General features: G+C 34.0%; 1 protein-coding gene across 1 annotated transcript; it reads left to right on the top strand.

Annotated features, from left to right (window-relative positions):
- The first annotated feature begins 214 nt into the window (after nt 1-214).
- On the top strand, nt 215-15,956 carry sack1fa (scaffolding CK1 anchoring protein Fa). The gene is made up of 5 exons (XM_087244628.1): nt 215-720; nt 7,046-7,213; nt 11,629-11,750; nt 11,832-12,697; nt 14,518-15,956. Exons 1-5 carry the CDS (start codon nt 259-261, stop codon nt 14,565-14,567), a joined length of 1,668 nt encoding a protein of 555 aa, XP_087100754.1. The 5' UTR covers nt 215-258; the 3' UTR covers nt 14,568-15,956.
- Nucleotides 15,957-19,170: the final 3,214 nt, after the last annotated feature.

A 19,170-nucleotide genomic window follows, 5' to 3' on the forward strand; every position in this document is an offset into this window, starting at 1 on the left:
ATCTTGAAACAAAAAAGTCAGACAGGGAAACTACCGTGACAGGTTGATCCGTCTTCTGTTGTAAGTTAAACAAGTGTCGTCATGTCAATTCCCAATACCTTTCTGAAGTCCCGCCCATCGGCTCCGAATCCCCGCCCACCCACTCTATTCGGCACTGAATCACCTCAGCCAAACCACTCAAACAGGTAAAGGTGGGTAGAGAGGGCTGCCTGAAGAAGCCACACAGGTGAACCCGTTGTTTCCGGGAGCGCAGCTGCCATGGCTGAGTCTCAACTAATATGCATGGACGATGAACATGTAAACGTGAAAATACCCGAGTCCAAACCGGAGTTTTATTACAGTGAGGAGCAGCGGGCCGCGCTCGAGCAGCTCCTCAGGAACGGGGATGGCGCGTTCAAGATGCGCCTAAAAGAGGATAGCGTTAAAGACTTTCTGTCCGCCAGGGAGATCAAGTGGATGCGGGAGACCTTCCAGGAGTATGACAGCGACTCGGACACCTGCTGCTCACGGTCGCCCCATGATACGAGCGAGGACTCGGGCGTACACTCTACCTACTGGCCCACCATGTCTGACACGGAGATCCCTCCGCTGGACATCGGTTGGCCCAGCAACGGCCATTACAAAGGGGTGACTCGGGTGTCGGTTTACACCCACCCACCGAAATCCAACAGCCCGCATATTAAAGAGGTGGTACGCAAACTCATTCAAGAATCTACAAAGGTAGGAGTCTATGGCATTTTATCATTTATGTCAAAACACCTACAAAAACTAGAATAATTTTAAATACATAGTTAAAGGGTAGTTCACCCAAAATAAGTCATTTACTCACCCTTAACTTGTTCCAAACCTGTTTGAGTTTCTTCTGTTGAACATGAAATGTGATGTTTGAAGAAAGCTGTAAAACTGTCAACATTGACTTTAATAATATTTGTTTTAACAAATGTACTATGGAAGTCAATGGTTAAAGGTTTTTTAGCATTCTTCAAGGTATCTTATTTTGTGTTCAGAATAAAGACACTCATAAAAGTTTGGAAACACTTGAGGGTGAGTAAATTTATCATCTATCATTTATCATAATTTTTTATTTATTTATTTTTTGGGGGTGAAATATCCTTTAAGTAACAATACGTTAATGAAGAGCATGTCTTTGAGTTCCACTAGTAGGCCTAATAATAGTTCACTCAAACTTATCTTAGAGATCAATTATTTTTTCCATTAGTCAAAACAATTATATATTAGATGCTGGTAATAATTACATTTCAGCTATCCCATAGTATCCCAATAAAGTTTTACATTGTTACTGTTTGGTGTTCACAATGTTTCTAGAAAATGGCATGTGATCAGTTCCGCTAAGACTATTCACTACCTTCAGCAGGGCCGGATTAACCAATGGGCATTATGGGCACAGGCCCAGGGGCCCCTGCGAGGGTGGGGGAAACGCCGATTTTGTAGTGTCTATTTAGTCTACGTGCAAATAGCACACCTCGTTGGCTCATCACCGTTTGATTGACAGAGACAACTTAACTAAAGAGAGCATCTAACAGCGGTGTGAGTGGCATAGCTCGTAAAGCGCATGGCTACATGTTTTGACACAATCAATCATGAACCCGGTTCGAATCCAGCATCTGGTGAGCTCATTCTTCTTTTTCCCCTACTACATATCAGATTTTGCCTACTCTTCATCACGAGGAAGACAAGTAGGAATCATTAATAAGTATGTGTATTATGCAAGACTCAGATTCATAGAACTGGATTGGAGAGGGGTTATATCCTAATCATATGCATTATTAAATTTGTAGAGATTATACATTAAAAATACCCTTAAATATAAATTTTAGCACTGCTTCAGTCAATCTGAATAAGTATATTAAAATCCATTAATTTCCACTAGTTGTATTAGTATTTTTTTTTTTCAAAGTGTGCTTTAAATGCTTCAAAAATAAGTTGAATCTTTGTAGACTTGAAATACATGTATATGTACTGTATATCATTTATTTAAAAAAAAATGTGGGCAATAACATATAGATTAATTTTATTACAAAATATGATAATAATTTAATTTTTTAATTCAATTATAGGGGTGCGACCAGGTAGGGGGGCTACAAGACATTGTGCCCAGGGGCCTCTGAATTCTTAATCTGTGCCTGACTTTCAGGGTCAAATTTTGGTTCATTTTTAAAGGTGGCCCTGTTACAGCGAGTGTGCAATCCATTGAACTACTAAGTATTAATTAATTACATGCACTTAATGTATTGTTAGGGTTACAATACTGGTTAGGTTTAGTGTCATGTAATCATGCATGATTAATTGTAATTACAACAGTAAGTAGATTGAACTTGCAACACGGATGCCTTAAAATTAAGTTATTCATTTCTTATCATTTTTTCAAAATTTTGAATTATTATAGTTTTTTAAAATATTTTGGTTCTTGCTGCTGTTCTAACATTCCAAATGTATCTATTTCCATTGCTACTGCTCTTATTATTACCTATATGCCCATGGAGGTCAGTGATTCAAAAATTAGCATTTTGTTTAACAGAAGTGGTAGCAGGACATTTACTACTATAACCTACTAGTTCAGTAATTGTATTCAGTTTTCATTAGTTCAGTGTTATTCATTTAAATCTAGTTTTACTGATACTAAATGCCACTTATACATATTAGAAAATTAAAACTCACTAACAATATTTTAAACCTAGGAAGTATACATTCAATCCTGTGATTAAACAAGACCAAAACTACAGTATGTTGTTAGTTAGGTAACCAGTGATAAAGGAAAGGACCTTTGCATTTTACAATATGTGTACTTTATATTTATCAAAGAAAATTAAGGCTAGATTTAGGTTTAGTAATTGTACATGGATATTGCCAAGTTTTGGTAATGATTGTGGACTGTGAAACAGGACTAGTAAAATAATGCGCTACCAAAATGTAGTGCTATTACAATACACACACACTGGTCAATGGCTAATAAAATGCTATCTAGTAGCTTCAAAATGAAAAATACTATTATCTAGAAGTAAAAAAAAAATGTATTCACAGATTACTTAACTAAAATGTTATAAATAGTCTACAGTAATGAAAAACAAAATGTACTGTCACTATTGGATTATGCACTTGGAAAAAAAAAAGTGCAAAAGCAGTGAAGGAAATACATACTGGTTAGTTTTAGTTGTTAATAGATCATGTATTTATGTACATGTTATTTGTTGGTATTCATTTAATTTGTATTATTCACATGATGACGAAGCATGTGGCCACAACCAGTTTTACTAGTTTATATTGGTCTGCAATTATGTTTTAAATTAACTGTAAGTCATGTGGTTTTATAAATTCAGCTGCGGATGAGATCATCTTTCAAAAATAACATTTACTTAACTCTGACATGAATGTATTTAAACCTGCCATGAAGTTTTGTGAAGGCAGAAGAAACAATAATGGACTAATAACTGAGTTTAGTAGATTTTATTTGCTGTAAGAAAGTCAAATTTCTTGGAAACAGACAAGACTGTGGGTATTTTGGAGGAGTGTCAATAATTTAAGAAACAGCTTTGAGCTCTTATTTGGAAATCACCCACAGTGTTTGAACAACTATCTTTCATCCTGATATGTAACAGGAACATCATAATTCATTTGAACCCAAAATTAAATTCATGATGAAATTAAGATTGAGAAGGAAAATAACTTTAAATTAAATTACAATTACAAATCTGATAATATTTAGCTACGATATTTGATTTGAATTTTGATTTTGAATTACATTCATGTAGTATTACTGTATGTGGATAAATGGCAATGTTGATTTAAAGCAGTAACTTAGCGATGATGTTATTAAGAATATAATAAAATCATTAAAGGAGAGGATTTTACTGCTAGATTAAAGATCAGGTGGCATTTAAAGAATTTTCTTTAATCTATTGTAAAGTACAATGCGTGTCACTGTGAATGAGTTTTAGTGAAAAGAATGAAATAATAATCAGTCAGGGAATAACCTCTCTAGCCTTGGGCTTTATCTGTAAGAGCGTTCTTTGTCAGTAAGAGTGCCAGAGGCTTTAAGACTTGCCTATTTGCTACTAGGTTTACACATACATGAAGTATCTTCCTTAACGGTTATAAATGAGTTATGACTAGGCACACAGAATCAGGCCCACAGAAAGTTACACAGAAAGTTTTAAGTCTTATTTAAAATTGTATCAATTTTAATATATAATATCTAAAATTATAATATATATTATGTTATATTTTATATTCATTTCCATAATATTTATGAGTAATATATCAATGTTTAGATCCAATTTGTAAAGTAATATTTTCTTTTGTAGTGGATGCAATATACTGTATGTGAGGCCTACTGTAGCTTGTTGTTTACCAAACAAGTGGATATACTGTATATGGATTTGCAGTATAAACCTTAAATAAAAGTTGAAAAATTATTTTATAAAGGGATAGTTCAATCACAAATGAAAATTCTACCATCATTTACTTACTCTTTATTTCACTGTAAAAAGTTGACCCAACTTAAAAATTTGAGGCAACCAGCTTCAGGACATTTTTGAGTCAACTCAAAAAAGCTCTGCAGCAAGTTACCTTACAATTTCAGGACGAGTCAACTTTTTTACAGTGTTGTTCCAAACTATTTTTATGCAAAAAAAAGATATTTTGAAGAATGTTGGAAACCTATAACCATTGAAGGTCATAAAATTACTTTTTCTGCTATGGATGTATGGTTATAGGTTTCCAACATTCTTCAAAAAAACATCTGATGTGTTCAGCAGAATAAAATATTTTTTGAGTGAACCATCACTTTAAGTTTTAAGCTTTTATGCTCAAAATTATTTCTCATATAAATCCACTAGGCTCGGGCGGTAATACGCTAATATGGTATACCGCAGGATCTAAATATAGCAATGGTATTAGTTTTAATACCGATATACCATAATAAAAAACAATGCACTTATATAGGAGACAAGGATTAAATACTTAATATTAAGTATAATTTATTTAGGTGACACTTTGGCGCATTGGGCAGCACTGTCGCCTCAAAGAAAGAAGGTCGCTAGTTAAAGCCCCAGCTGGGTCAGTTGGCATTTCTGTGTGGAGTTTGCATGTTCTCTCCATGTTCGTGTGGGTTTCCTCCGGGTGTTTGGTTTTCCCCACAGTCTAAAGACGTGCTATAGGTGAATTGGGTAAGCTTAATTGGCCATAGTCTATGTGTGTGAATGAGTGTGGATGGATGTTTCCCTGTGATAGGTTGCAGCTGGAAGGGCATCCGCTGCGTAAAACATGTGCTGGATAAGTTGGCGTTTCATTCTGCTGTGGCGACCCCAGACCCAAACAGTTTGATGATGCTGTCTGAGCCTCATATTTTTTTTATTTTGCACGGTAATACCATATACCAAGGTAAAACAGGAAGGAGGTTTGACGGTATCAAAATTTGGATAACGCCCAAGCCTAAAATCCACAGATTTTTTTTTCTAGTTAAGATATTCAGATTCTGCCTGCATGTTCCTGTTTATGACACATTTAAGTTAAGGAAAAAGCAAGTGCCTTTAATATGTCTCTGTTTACTGTATTAACCCCCAATTAATACAAACTGTATAATGAAGGTTTGTGAAAAATTTAAGTCCAACTACATTCTATTGTCACTTCACCCTACATTTCCTTCCACAAATGTAAATCTCTAATACATTTATACGAAGACATTGCAATCCCAGGCTCACTGTAATCTTTGGACCTGATTTTATTGGGCCATTTCTTTTTGTAACCATAAGCGGTATAATATAGCTTGATCAATTAAATTGAGGATACGCAAGTATTTTACTTTTTGCCTGTCCTAGTTTACTATGATCACATCTCTATGCAGGTACACAAGTACACAAACCAGACTTAATGTTTGTGGGTTGTGGTGAAACCTATTCAAATGCACTAGTCAAACTGAGTTAATGTCATTCCGGCATGTGCTGCCCTTGTTGGCTTTAGTTTTTCAGCTCCGTTCAAGTAGATATGCTTTCATACAGCACCTGAGACGGTGTTTAGACAATTAATTATGAATTTTACAGTTCATCTGCATTCACACCTTTGTAACATTCTTTCAACAGACACTATGTGCACTTTTATGTCTGTATCCTTGTAAAAACCTCAGTATTTGTTGAGTTTTAACATGTAATCTGTAGTTGGATGATGTTTAGACATGTTTTGAGTTGAGATCCGATTGCTGGCTAGTGTGACGTTTTAGTTTCAGTAAATGTGTCAATGTTAGCATTAGACTGTGTCCACAGAACATCGTGTTGACATTTTATTGAGGTTGATCCTGACGCTCATACATATGTTTTAAGCCATGCCTTCATTTGAAGCATGTGCCACCTCCATTTGAGGATCTGGTAAGAAACATGCACGTGTAAGAATGTTAAAAATAATTTCCTCATACTGCAACTCGGGCAGAATGTTAAAAAAAGTCATCAGTTCCTTGTTTGAAATGAATCAATTCCTATATTACAGACCTGAAAAAATATTCTGAAACCATTAGACAGAATCTAAGTTATCAAAACTGATTCTGCTGCTCTCTGTTTTGTCTTTAATGCAAATTGCTTTGTTCTTATTTACATGAGTTTTCTTGTGCGAGTGCAAAAGGAAATATGAGGCCTAACCTTAAAACCTTTAAACAAGCTTTGAATTGAGCCATTTTGATTTTTCCAGATCATTATGAGTTTTCTGCTGACCTAGTTTGCATTTTATCTGTTGAAAAGCAATATAAACACACACGTGCCCTTTGAACCAGATTGTTTTATAGGTACAGTAGCTTGTGACTTCTGTTCAGATTGAACTTTACAGTAGGTCTTAATCCCCAAAGTATCAGCTTGTCTTTAATGGGTTTGGTGAAATATAGCTCTCAGTGTACTTCATTTACCTGTATTAGAGTTCATTCAAGCTGAGACAGAAAAGGTCATCAGAAAGGCTCACACAGTGTGGCTAATACAGTATAAACACCAGATGTTGTGATAAGCACAGCGAGTAAGTCATGCTCTAACCGCTGGCTGATTTTCAGTTGATTGCAGTGGTCATGGACCTGGTGACGGACCTGCTGATCCTACAGGATCTCCTGGATGCTGCGAGTAAGAGAGGGGTGGCTGTGTATTTGCTGCTGGAGGAGAATGGCCTGCCACACTTCCTGGACATGAGCAGCAGGCTGCAGATTTCTGCACAGCACCTGAGGGTGAGTCAGGGTATCTGCAGGTTTTAAAGAGTTATATTGAGGATGGTTTAATACCAATCAGAATGAATTTAAGACCATATTATATATAATCCAGAACTTGCAAAAATAAATGCAGTGCAACTAATGACCATCTTTAACACTGTTAATTAAACATATGCATATACAAGTGTGAAAAACCTCAAAACATTATTATTATTATTATTATTATTATTATTATTAATATAATAATATTAAAATAATAATCATCCCCCAAACTACATTAAGAACATTAACGAAACAATTTTCAAATTTATGCCTATTATTTAACAAAATATAACAATATTTTATATGTACATTATAGCTTTTTTTATTATTGTTTTATAAAAGGTTATTGTTCTGGTAAAGCATTTGCTGACAACTTTGACGTGACTGATGTTTTCTTTCTTAATAGACAGTTAAGAAAGAAATTATTTAATTTTCTTTCTGCTAGACAATAATTTTGTCTAGCAGAATTATTTTTAATCATTCAGCAAACATTTTAAATATACCTTAAAAGAAAAAAAAAGTGTCTCCTTTAAAGCACTGCATGCTGGTCACAGTCAAGCTGGAAATGGTAAGATTTAATGTGGCGCCAGACTGGACAAAAGTCAGCGCCAACACTCGGTCTCGCATGCGTGCACACTCAAGTCTTTGGTTCCGCCTATGTTATTCTGCTTGATGATAGACAAAAAGATTTAAGTAGATTTCAAGAAAAATGTTGTTTACTGGTCAGTTTGATTGCATTGAAAGACCTCTGAAATGCGTTTTTTAAAGATGGAAAGACATTTTAGGACTTATTAAAGCCTTATTTCTATACTATGGAATTTAAGACTTTTTTAAGGATCAGCAGACACCCTGTGAGTAAGACCAATTGGATGTGCGTACTTTACCCTAAAAGCGAAACAGGGAGATCAAAATTGTACGATGCATAAACCCAACAAAAACGGATTTTTATTATGGTAATATAAAAGACAAAAATAAAAAATAATACTGCTAAAAATGTAATCAAATATCAATGGAGCATTTTATAACTATGGGTTCTTATGGGTGCTGAATAGGTTTTCAAGGTTAGAAAAGTGCTTAGATCTCGAATAAAGTACTTGAAAATGTAATTGTATTGCTTTCATCCTAATTTGGTCCTGCTGTAAGTGGGTAATACTAATTAGCTATTTAAAAATAGTAATGTACATATGCATACAATGCAATGAAAATGAAGTCTATGCAAATTCCTATAGCATGATGTGGCTGTTTGTTTATTGTAAATGTAAGTGAATGACGTTTAAGAGAGTAAACTACATTGTGTGATCATGCATATGTAGGTACTATTTAAGAACCCTTAATGTAGTGATAATATTATCACAGAAACAAAAGGAATAATACAACTAAGATAGCAGCACAAAGCATTGTGATGATGCTGATTGGAAGTATGTTTAATTATTTTTTATCTTTTTTTTTTTTTTGATAATGATAATCTATTTTTGTAAAATAATGTTTGATGTATTACATTTTACAAAAAGCAAAAAGCTGGAGTTGTCATTCCATTAGCAAAACTGCAAAAAAAAATTATTTTATTAATTAATTATATCATTATTCAAATGACTATTGACATAATATTGGTGTTGTATCATTTCATTACCAAGGAATTCTGCTAAACCTGACGGTTGAGACTATCCTGTTGTAAGGCAAACATTGTTAAACTCAACAACACTATGTAATCTTTTAACTTCTGCCATGATGGAACAGAAACCCCAGTGATCCCATTGAGTTTTATTCTTATTCGCTAGTCACTAGTAGGGCAGCCAGTCATTTTTACTATTTCTGCACAAAATTTCATAAGAAATCTGTGAAAAACATTTGCGGTTTTGATTTTAAGAGTAATTAAAACTTACCACATTAAATTAAAAAAATAATAACATTTAACTTGTATTTAAGATGTACAATGCAAATCCACTTCACTGAAAAAAAATGATGAGAAGATGATTCATTGAATTTACATTTTAAAAATGACATTTTTTTTAAAGGTAAGGTAACAATTTATTTGGCTTGAATTTAAACAAACAAATTAAGTTGAACATTACTGTTCAGCCTATATAAATTGTTTTCGACAATTTTGCAAAATTGTTTTTCGGTGTTTGGTGAACAAAACAAGTCTCTCAAATCTACTAAAAGACAGAAAATAATACTTTACAAACTTTACTGTAAATGCATAATATTAACAATATCACTGAAATTAATATAAAAAGGGAATAAACATATTTAAACACATTTACATAATAAATAGAAATCAAAATAAATCTACAGGTTTCTGCGTGCTTTGCCATTATAGTAAACCAACAGGATTCTTTCTGCCCTTTTATTCTAAACTCTGTGTGTGAACAGAAAATGTTAAAGTGAAGAAATGTTATGAAAATGTCATAAAGTGTGTATATTAACAACAGTCAGACGTGCCTTATCAAGCTTCGCTGTAAAAGAAGTCAAACTTGAACATGTGACTTGCCATGTCACATATAAACGCACATTAACTGATTTGTCAGCTGGCCTAGAAGAGATCTTGTGTGAACTTGAAACTCGGGATGATTCTGGAGCTGTTGCCACAGGGTTCAACTGACTTTCTGGTCCACCGTGCACACGCATAACAGCACGACAGAATAAAAACCAGCGCTTTCTGCAAGACTGCCCTAAATACTTGCCAATCTCTTACAGATACTGTGCCAGCAAGCCTTATCTACGAGGATTGTTTTATATAGGACACTAGGGCTTTTCATCTGACAGCAATAGAGTTGGATAATTCAGCATTGTTATTTCCTGAAAGAGATCTGCAGATTTCAGCTGAACTAGGGAAAAAAAAAGAAGCAACCTGATCTCATTTTGGGGAATTGTGGAGCACTCTCATCTCTCACGCTTCTGCTTTTTCCTCATCCATGCCAGCCATGTACTCAAGGCACTTTTGAAGCTACAGTGTTCCTTTCTTTCAAGGCCTCAGTGTGCAAATGAAATCGCCACACCTCTGTGTGCAAGGATTTATTTTTCATTAACCTCACTGCACCGGCTTCACTTGGATATTTGCCCAGGTCAGGGGTGTTGCTTTGACACCTCATGCCTTTTGTCAAATCCAGATCTCCTACTTTATACCAAGAGGCCCATTTGCACCAAGAGCATGACTGTAACAATAACTGTAAGAGCATCCACGCTAAGACCCTGTTTACACTAATATGTTTTCGTTGTAAAATGAATAAGGTCTGCTACGGTTATGCCTTCCGTCCACACTACCCCAGGGTTTCGAGCACAGAAAACGGAGCATTTTGGAAACGCTGAAGAGGCTGTTTTCATTCTAAAACACTGCTGCTTCGTGTCAGTGTGGATGGAGAAAAATGGAGACATTTGAAAACGGAGGTGTGGCTTCAGACATTTACCTGATTGGGCTTTTTCTCAATATATGGCAAACACAAAACACATCCTTTTATTATAAGTTCAGACTTCACAAGTTTGTTATGGTAAACAAACTCCCAAGGACACATCGGGTAAATCTTCAAAGGGAACAGTGGACTTTTTAATGTCATTGGCATCACTCTGGCCACGTTATTTCACTTTCTTTACAATAAAATTAAAACGTGATTTAAGGAACTGTCAATTTTCAATTTGATATTAGCAACTTAACAGACAGGCAGGTTTTATTTTTTTCTTCACTGCAGCATTTTTTGTATTAAAATGTATGAATATATTTATATATTATTTGTAATATAATTTTGTCATTTAATACGTACAACTGGGTATATACATATTTTAAATGCTCTATTCATTTTCCCTGGGCTATATGACACTTAATAGGTTATTCCCCTTCTATTTAATGATCCAATAAAACAAAATTATTAACTACAGTTTTTTTTGTAGTTCAAAACTGCCAATTTTGCATTATATTTAAATTAGAAATATTCGAATCTTGGGTTCAAGAAAACAATATTTCGCATCCTAGTTAGGAAACTTCCTCAAAAAGTTGTTAATAAAATACTAAAAGGTTAATATAATCAGAAAAACCTTTGACCTTTTTAAATTTACATAGCCTATTAAAAAATCCTGTCATCTTGTGGTTTAATGGCAGACCCTATAAGGCGGTTCTGTGGAATCAAATTTAATTTTCAGAAGTGTTTTTAGATGGTGTGCAGTGAAATAAAAAAAAAAATGAGTTTTTGGTTACCATTCAGAAAATTAGGCAATAAATGTTTCCATCATTATAAGTGCACAGTTTAGGATTTTATATTCTCCAAATTTGCTTGAAAATAGATCAAAGGAAACAGAGCTTCTAAAGAAATAATCTCCAGTCCCAGAAATGTTTTGATGACAGATATATTACAGAGCCCAGTCAGCCTAAAATGTCCTTTCTTCTTCTGCTGTTTCAGAACCTGCGGGTGCAAACGGTGAGGGGCTCAGGCATGCCGCTGTCCTTTGGGCGTCTACCAGGATCCCTGTGTTCAAAGTATATGTTGGTTGATGGAGAGAAAGTAATGTTTGGATCATACAGGTTAGAATGTAGACCAAGCAGTAAACCTTGTTATTTTGTTCATTATTGGCATGCACTAATATGCTTTACTTTCAATCATAGCTTTACATGGAGTTCCTCTAGGATGAATCGTAACACAATCACTGTGATGTCAGGACAAGTTGTTGACTTCTTTGACAACGATTTCAGAGAACTATATGCCGTGTCTGATAAAGTGGACTTGTATCGTGAGTTTCACATCAGTAAGCCTGCAATGCAAGTTCCTGTGTTGAAAACGCCATCGGAACCCATCAAACTCACAGTTCCCGTGTCCATGTCGCGCTTCCAGATCTCTGTAGGAGACACCAAACCAGTGGACCTAAAGGTGCCTGCACATAAATACCATAATCCAAAGTACTCTTTAGTTGTTGGCAATAGCCTAGGCGTGACTGGATCCCTACAGGATCTTTCTAAGCTAAGGGACTATGTTGACCATGCCTCTGTGAGTAACATGGAAAAATTAATCTACACCAATGGGGAAAGTTTACATCCACAGTCTCCTGCGTCCCCAGATGGGACGGAAGACACAAAGGGCGAAGGGAAGAAGCCCTCGCCATTTGGTTCTAAAAAGCAACGCTCTTCGTTTAGGAATTACTTGAAAGGCAGAGCTAACAACCAAAGTCCAGGCGCTCTTACTAAAACAACCCATCAAAACATAGACGCCAAACAGAACAGTCCTAAAGACATTAAGCCTACCAGCCACTCCAAGGAAGCATCGTGGTTAGACAATCATGTTAAGGAGAAAGAAGAGCCATCCAGACACCTGAGTCCTGCTCCTCGAAAGATTTCAGATGCTGACAGCACCAATGAGGTCGAGGACACTTTTGAGTTCATAGAGAATCCACCGCAGGTGAAGTTTAAGCTCAAAAAGAACAAACTGGGTCCTCGGAGTGTTTCTCTTCAGACTATTGCCACAGATGGTGAGGATGGTACGTATCCTGTGCAGCATTGTTTTGATTTGGGGTTAATTATGAAGGTTAAGATGTCATTTTTCAGGTTATTATTGTGATTGTGTTGAAGCTGATTGCCTGGAGTAGGCATAGGCCAGTATAAGATTCTGACAGTAGGATGACCTTGGATTAAAATATCACGGTTTGACAGTGTTAATTACTGCTCTATAATATATTCTTTTAAAATGTCTGGGCAAAAAACAAAAACATTTTTCTCCTTTGAACATAATTAATTTTATTTTGAGAAACATTTAAAATATTTTGGAACAGTCAACTTCAGGCTAAATAATTCAAACGAATTATTGACTTCTGCTCTCTTCATTAGTTCAAACACACAGATTTCTTTACAATTTAAACGTAATTTTTGTTCTCTGGTAGAGATACTGTTGTCATAAAAAAAATAATAATACAATTTAAAAAAAAAACATAAATAAAAAGTGCTACATATACTGTACCATAGGAATGGTATAGCAGAACATTTTGGTGGTTTTAAAACTTTCCCAAAATAGCGATATTCCTTGAAAGCAGTTATCATCCCATGCCTAGTCTGGAGCATCATAGTAGAGTTGGGAGAAAGAAAGCTTTTCAAAGATTTGAAATTATTGAACCAATTGCTCCGCAAAATGTTTGCATGCTAGGGACACCATGGGGGTCAAGTTGATGTAAATCCAACAAAAACTGTAATGCAAACTTTTTTAAACGTATTGCGAACCTAAAATTGTGTAATTTGTGTGTTTATTTAATATCTTCTTAAATATTTTATCTATTGTTTGTTTTATTGTGGGCTTCACACAACAGGCCAACAAAAAACTATTAAATATTGTTCCCATACATTTTACAAATGTATCATTAAAACATCTGCAACTTATAAAACTGATCTGAGATCATGTAAAAACTATGAAACCATTACATTTTCAGAACGTTTCAAAACGGGTATGATGTAGTGAAGAGCTGAAATCACATGACTTTGCCAATTTCATACACACTTTGACCCACTGGTTTGAAGCTTCATGAAGCAGTGCTTCAAAAGTAGCCATTACTATCATTGTACTCTGTACTGAGAGTTAAAAAAGATCTGCTCATGTGTATGATTAAAGTATTGACATGTCAACAAGCCTTCAAAATGCACAAATTTTAGCTGTTAACATTTTTATAAACTTCAATTTTGCCGAAACTTCCATTAATTACAAACATGGTTAAGGTGTTTTTTTTAGGCAATTGTAAAAAACAATATTAAGCAGATTTGTAGTGCAAATCCATTTACAGGATGTAAAAGTCACATGGCTATGCATTTGTTGAAACGTACTTTCTAGTTCAAGATGTAGCAGGGGTCAACTCATAAAAGGTTTATCTGTTGATCCAAAAATTCGGAATTTCTGTAGCTTAAATACCACCACAATCATTATTTTTAATTAATACGGGACCAACACGCCTACATACTTGTCCTTTAACTGAAAAGAATGGCTAGTGCTGTTGCTGCAGTAAACCTACAGTACTGCCATTTATCGTCATGATTTTTTTAAATGACATGTCATGAGGACAAAATGATGATTTAGTTTCATAGCATTGGCTAATTAAAACCCCTTTCATATCATAATACCCTTTTCTCAACATTTAGAAAATATTACAAATGTTTAGGTCATACCTGTGATAAATATCTGCCTACTGTTGCACATTTTAAAACATACTATGTACTGTATTTCATCAAATTACAGCAATTGATATTTGATTATCACATTATCACACTAAGCCGTATGAGTGTGACAATTACAATTTTTTATATTTTGTTATGCTTTCAGGTCCAAGAGGACGGAGGCGTACCCAGAAGAAGAACTGTATTCAGTCCTGATTTCTATTTCTGCTGGAGGAATCAATCAACATCTTCATGCGTGCTAACAGATCAGCATTTTGGATAGCAGAACAGGTTGTAACAAGAACAATAATAATATGCGATGTAAAAAAAATAGATTTTTTTTAAATTCTGTACAATTTGGACAAGATGTGAACAATGTTTCCTCCTACAATAATACTAATTCAGCTGCCTGCTGATAAAGTATTGGTGCTGTATTTTTTGAGGGATGTGAAGTGGTTTGGACAACCTCCAAATTGTTGCTGATTCAGCAAGCTGCTGCCAGAAACCAAATGACTAATATAATTTGCACACTGAGATCATGTGGCCTTCATTCACAGTTACGAAGCTTAAAGTTAAACCTCGGAGAGCTTTGAAAGTAAGGGTCTGAAAATGTAGCATGTGTTGTTTTCCGTTCAGCTGATCTCTACCCTGCATATTTGCATATCAGTTCCACTTACTCAATCCTCTTTCATAAATGAAGGGAAAAGGTCCACAGCAAAGATGACTAATAAAAACAGGTCCTTTTACCACTAATGCGCAGTTCTATAATCCAGTCATTTCAGTGGAAATTTTGCATGAGGACAAAAAACAAGGAGATTTACATCAATCATGTAAAATTGCTGTTTCCAATCAAGCTTTAAAAGTGACTTCTGTGAGAGCAGTGAGCTCATTTTTTTTGGCTTGCTTTTGAAATTTTGCTAATGTGAAGTCTGTAAAAAACAAAATACTTATGGTGTTATGTTGGGAAGATTAGTACCTTTATTTTTTCTTTTACATTTTTATCATATTTTCCTAAATATAAGTACTTTTTTTTTAACATGCTAAAACTTGTATTCCCAATTGCCTTTTATAATTCATTTAACAGCAATCAAGCAAAACATGCACCAAAGCACGCACACTTTAGATTAGTGTCGGATGATTGACACAGAAGTACTTGTTTAGAGCATTTCTCTCTAGTTTCACTTTAAAAACATTTGTTTGGGCTTGTCATTTTTAAAACACATTATTGTGAATCCCACTATAATTGAAAGGATCCCACACCTGCAGTTCTCCACAATAGACGCCAAGTGTTCTCCAGCCTCTGTAACCTAGACTGCAGCTCCTCACAGGAAGTTTGGCCAGAGGAGAAATGGTCGTGCCCAACTGAGCCTGGTTTCTGTCAAGGTTTTTTTTCCCCCTTCACTTTCATCAATTGGTGAAGTTTGTTCCTCTCCACTGGCTTGCTTGGATTGGGACTTGTGGAGCTGCGCATCGACGAATTTGCTCTTCAGTGTTTGGACTTCCAGCTGTGAAAATTAAATCACACTGAACAGAACTGAACTCTGAAAACTGGACGGACACAGTTTCAATTTACTAGAACTTCTATGTGAAGCTGCTTTGACAAAATCTACATTGTAAAAGCGCTATAGAAATAAACATGAATTGAATGGATTTGTTTTAGAATGACAGGAACTAAAATACATGATCATATATTTTGTACAGTACCTGTGTTGTTTTTAGGTCTATGACAGCATAGTTTGCATTACTTTTAATTAAGTTATAAAATGTGGCTTCTCTTTTAGTCTCAACAATGTAATTTTAATGTGTGACTTTTTTACCAAACATACGGTATGTATGATACGTATGGTGTGTGTTTCTTATGAACCCATACAAATGTTTGTTTAAAGACACAAAATGCAACACTGAGGCAGAATGAATGAGAATGTATCAAGAAGGGTTCTTATAAACAAATTTTTACTTTGACATTCAAAATGGACATCTAGCATGTTTTATTAAAGAAAATATCACAATGCAGGGCACCGAAACACCTAAAATGCACTATGAGTGAATTCCTTTGGTTTGGAAAGAATACAGGAGTAGGACAGAATTGATGTTTTGATCATGAATCCTATTAAATAAAGGATCCCTAACTTATATAAGGCTTTTTTTATGTAACTTAAGATTATGTGACCTTGCACTGTGATGGCAGAAAGACAATATGCTTAATTGACCATATATGGGTTGAATCAGGCCTAATTGTCTAATGGCTAAAAGGTACTTTCTCTCAGCTTACTAGTTTAATTATTGTAGATCATCAAACCTCATTACAGGCTGCTATTTTTAGAAAATGACACCTGCTGAAAAACCTGTATTAACACAACTCATCTTTGATTAATGTAGCAATTATGTAGACACCAGTGAGATCTAGAAAAAAAAAATGAATATGTTTCATATCACTATTCTGACGCACTCAATGAATTCAGTCTTGAATAAAAAGTTGTTTTCTTAAATAAACATTAATTATAAGTTGAGAGTTTAACTGATGTAAAGTCTGGTAAATTCCACAGAATCTGTAGTCATGTCAGCTTTAATAAGTGCTGCAGACTCTTACTATTGACTATTAACTTTTTTTCAGTTTAGCTCAAGAGACAGGTCTGACCACTGAAAACACAACCGCCATTATCTCAGCGCCTCTCAGGTTATTCGCGGACAGGCTGAATGGTCTGTATATATTGTACAATGGTTTGGTTGTTTTGTACAGATTGAGGTGACAGATAATACAAAATAGAAGACATCCTAAAACAGCAGAAACACAGCTGTGATGTTGTACTTACAGTGACGTCCACAATAACTGGCCATACACAAACATCTTCAGTGATAGCTACGTCAACAGAGCTGTTAGGCTAACATGGGTGTGAAATTTGTCTTCTCTTGTTTGTTAATGGTATTGTGTGTGTGTGTGTGTGTGTGTGTGTGTGTGTGTGTGTGTGTGTGTGTGTGTGTGTGTGTGTGTGTGTGTGTGTGTGTGTGTGTGTGTGTGTGTGTGTGTGTGTGTGTGTGTGTGTTGCGACAGCAAGTAAGTCGTTTCTCTAAGGATTAGGTAAAGGATAAAAACTTTACAACTTTTTCCCGTCAGTCTTTGTAGGAAACCAAATTGTACTCAGCTGACCTTTTTTAAACTAGTAATAATTTTAACATTTTTGAGTTTTAAGAACTAATTACATGTGCATAAATGTAATAATTCTGGCTGATTATTATTTTGAAAGTAATACTTATTTATACACGTTTTTTATACTAATTATTTGTCCATTATATATATATATATATATATATATATATATATATATATATATATATATATATATATATATATAATAAAATAAAATTAAATATAAATTAGAATAATTATATAAATTGTAAAATAGTTGATGTATAAAATATTAGTATAAAACGTGTAGATGAAAATTGGGGGAAAAAATAAACGGGCTAATAATTAATAAATTTTATATATATATATATATATATATATATATATATATATATATATATATATATATATATATATATATATATATATATATATATATATATATATATACATACAAATACATACATACAGAACAAATCACGGTTATACAATAACTTGCCTAATAATCCTAACCTGCCTAGTTAACCTAATTAACCAAGTTAATCCTTTAAATGTCACTTTAAGCTGTATAGAAGTGTCTTGAAAAATATCTAGTCAAATATTATTTAATGTCATCATGGCAAAGATAAAATAAATCAGTTATGAGAGATGAGTTGTTAAAACTATTATGTTTAGAAATGTGCTGAAAATCTTCTCTCCGTTAAACAGAATTTGGGGGAAAAAAATAAACGGGGATAATAACTCAAGGGGGCTAATAATTTGGACTTTATATATATATATATATATATATATATATATATATATATATATATATATATATATATATATATATATATATATATATATATATATATATATATATATATATATATATATATATTTATAATTTATTTCACTTGATTAAAACGTTAATAATTTTTTTAACCTACACTTTGATTTAAACATCCAAAGGAACTTACAAAAGAGAACCATACATCAAAGCAGAAATAGGACAACATAAATAATGACAAGTTCAGTAAAGTAAATGTATACAGATATTAATATTTGATAATTCCTTCTTTTCTGTATTCACAGCTGCAGTCATAGTGTCAAAATATTTCCTGAGAATTTCAATATTCAAACACATTTCTCCCGCAACTGAAACCAGAGGCTTTCCTTTGAATTCTGTGAAGGAAGCTGATTACAGTGCGTGACACTAGACAGTGAAAGACTAGTTTTTTAGTTTTTCTCTTTGTCTAAATCTCCTTTTCCTAGCTTTATTTGCTTTATGGGTACTCTACTTGCCAATTCAATACACAACTGAAATACCACGCATTCTAATGTTTTTGATCACCACTTATACATATAAAGTTTGTGTGTGCCTGTATATACTGTATAGAGAATATTTTATATATTACAGTATATTGTAGCCATTTTTTTTACAGTTTATTGTACTGTTATAGAATAACAGTATCATTAAAACTAAATTATCTATTTTAAATAAATTCAACTTCCCAGTCATAAAATTGTTTTCTTAAAGGCTGATTTCAACATAATATGAAAATGTTTTTGAGCAGCAAAATAGATTGATAGGATGGTTTAAAGAATCATATGACTGGAGTAAAGATGAAATCAAAAACAAAAATCCATCATTTTACATCACAAGAATAAATGAGATTTTACAGTACAGTATATGCAAGTAGTAGTTAAGAC

Source organism: Danio rerio, chromosome 3, assembly GCF_052040795.2.
Source record: "Danio rerio strain M-AB ecotype USA chromosome 3, GRCz13ab, whole genome shotgun sequence".
Lineage (NCBI taxonomy): Eukaryota > Metazoa > Chordata > Actinopteri > Cypriniformes > Danionidae > Danio > Danio rerio.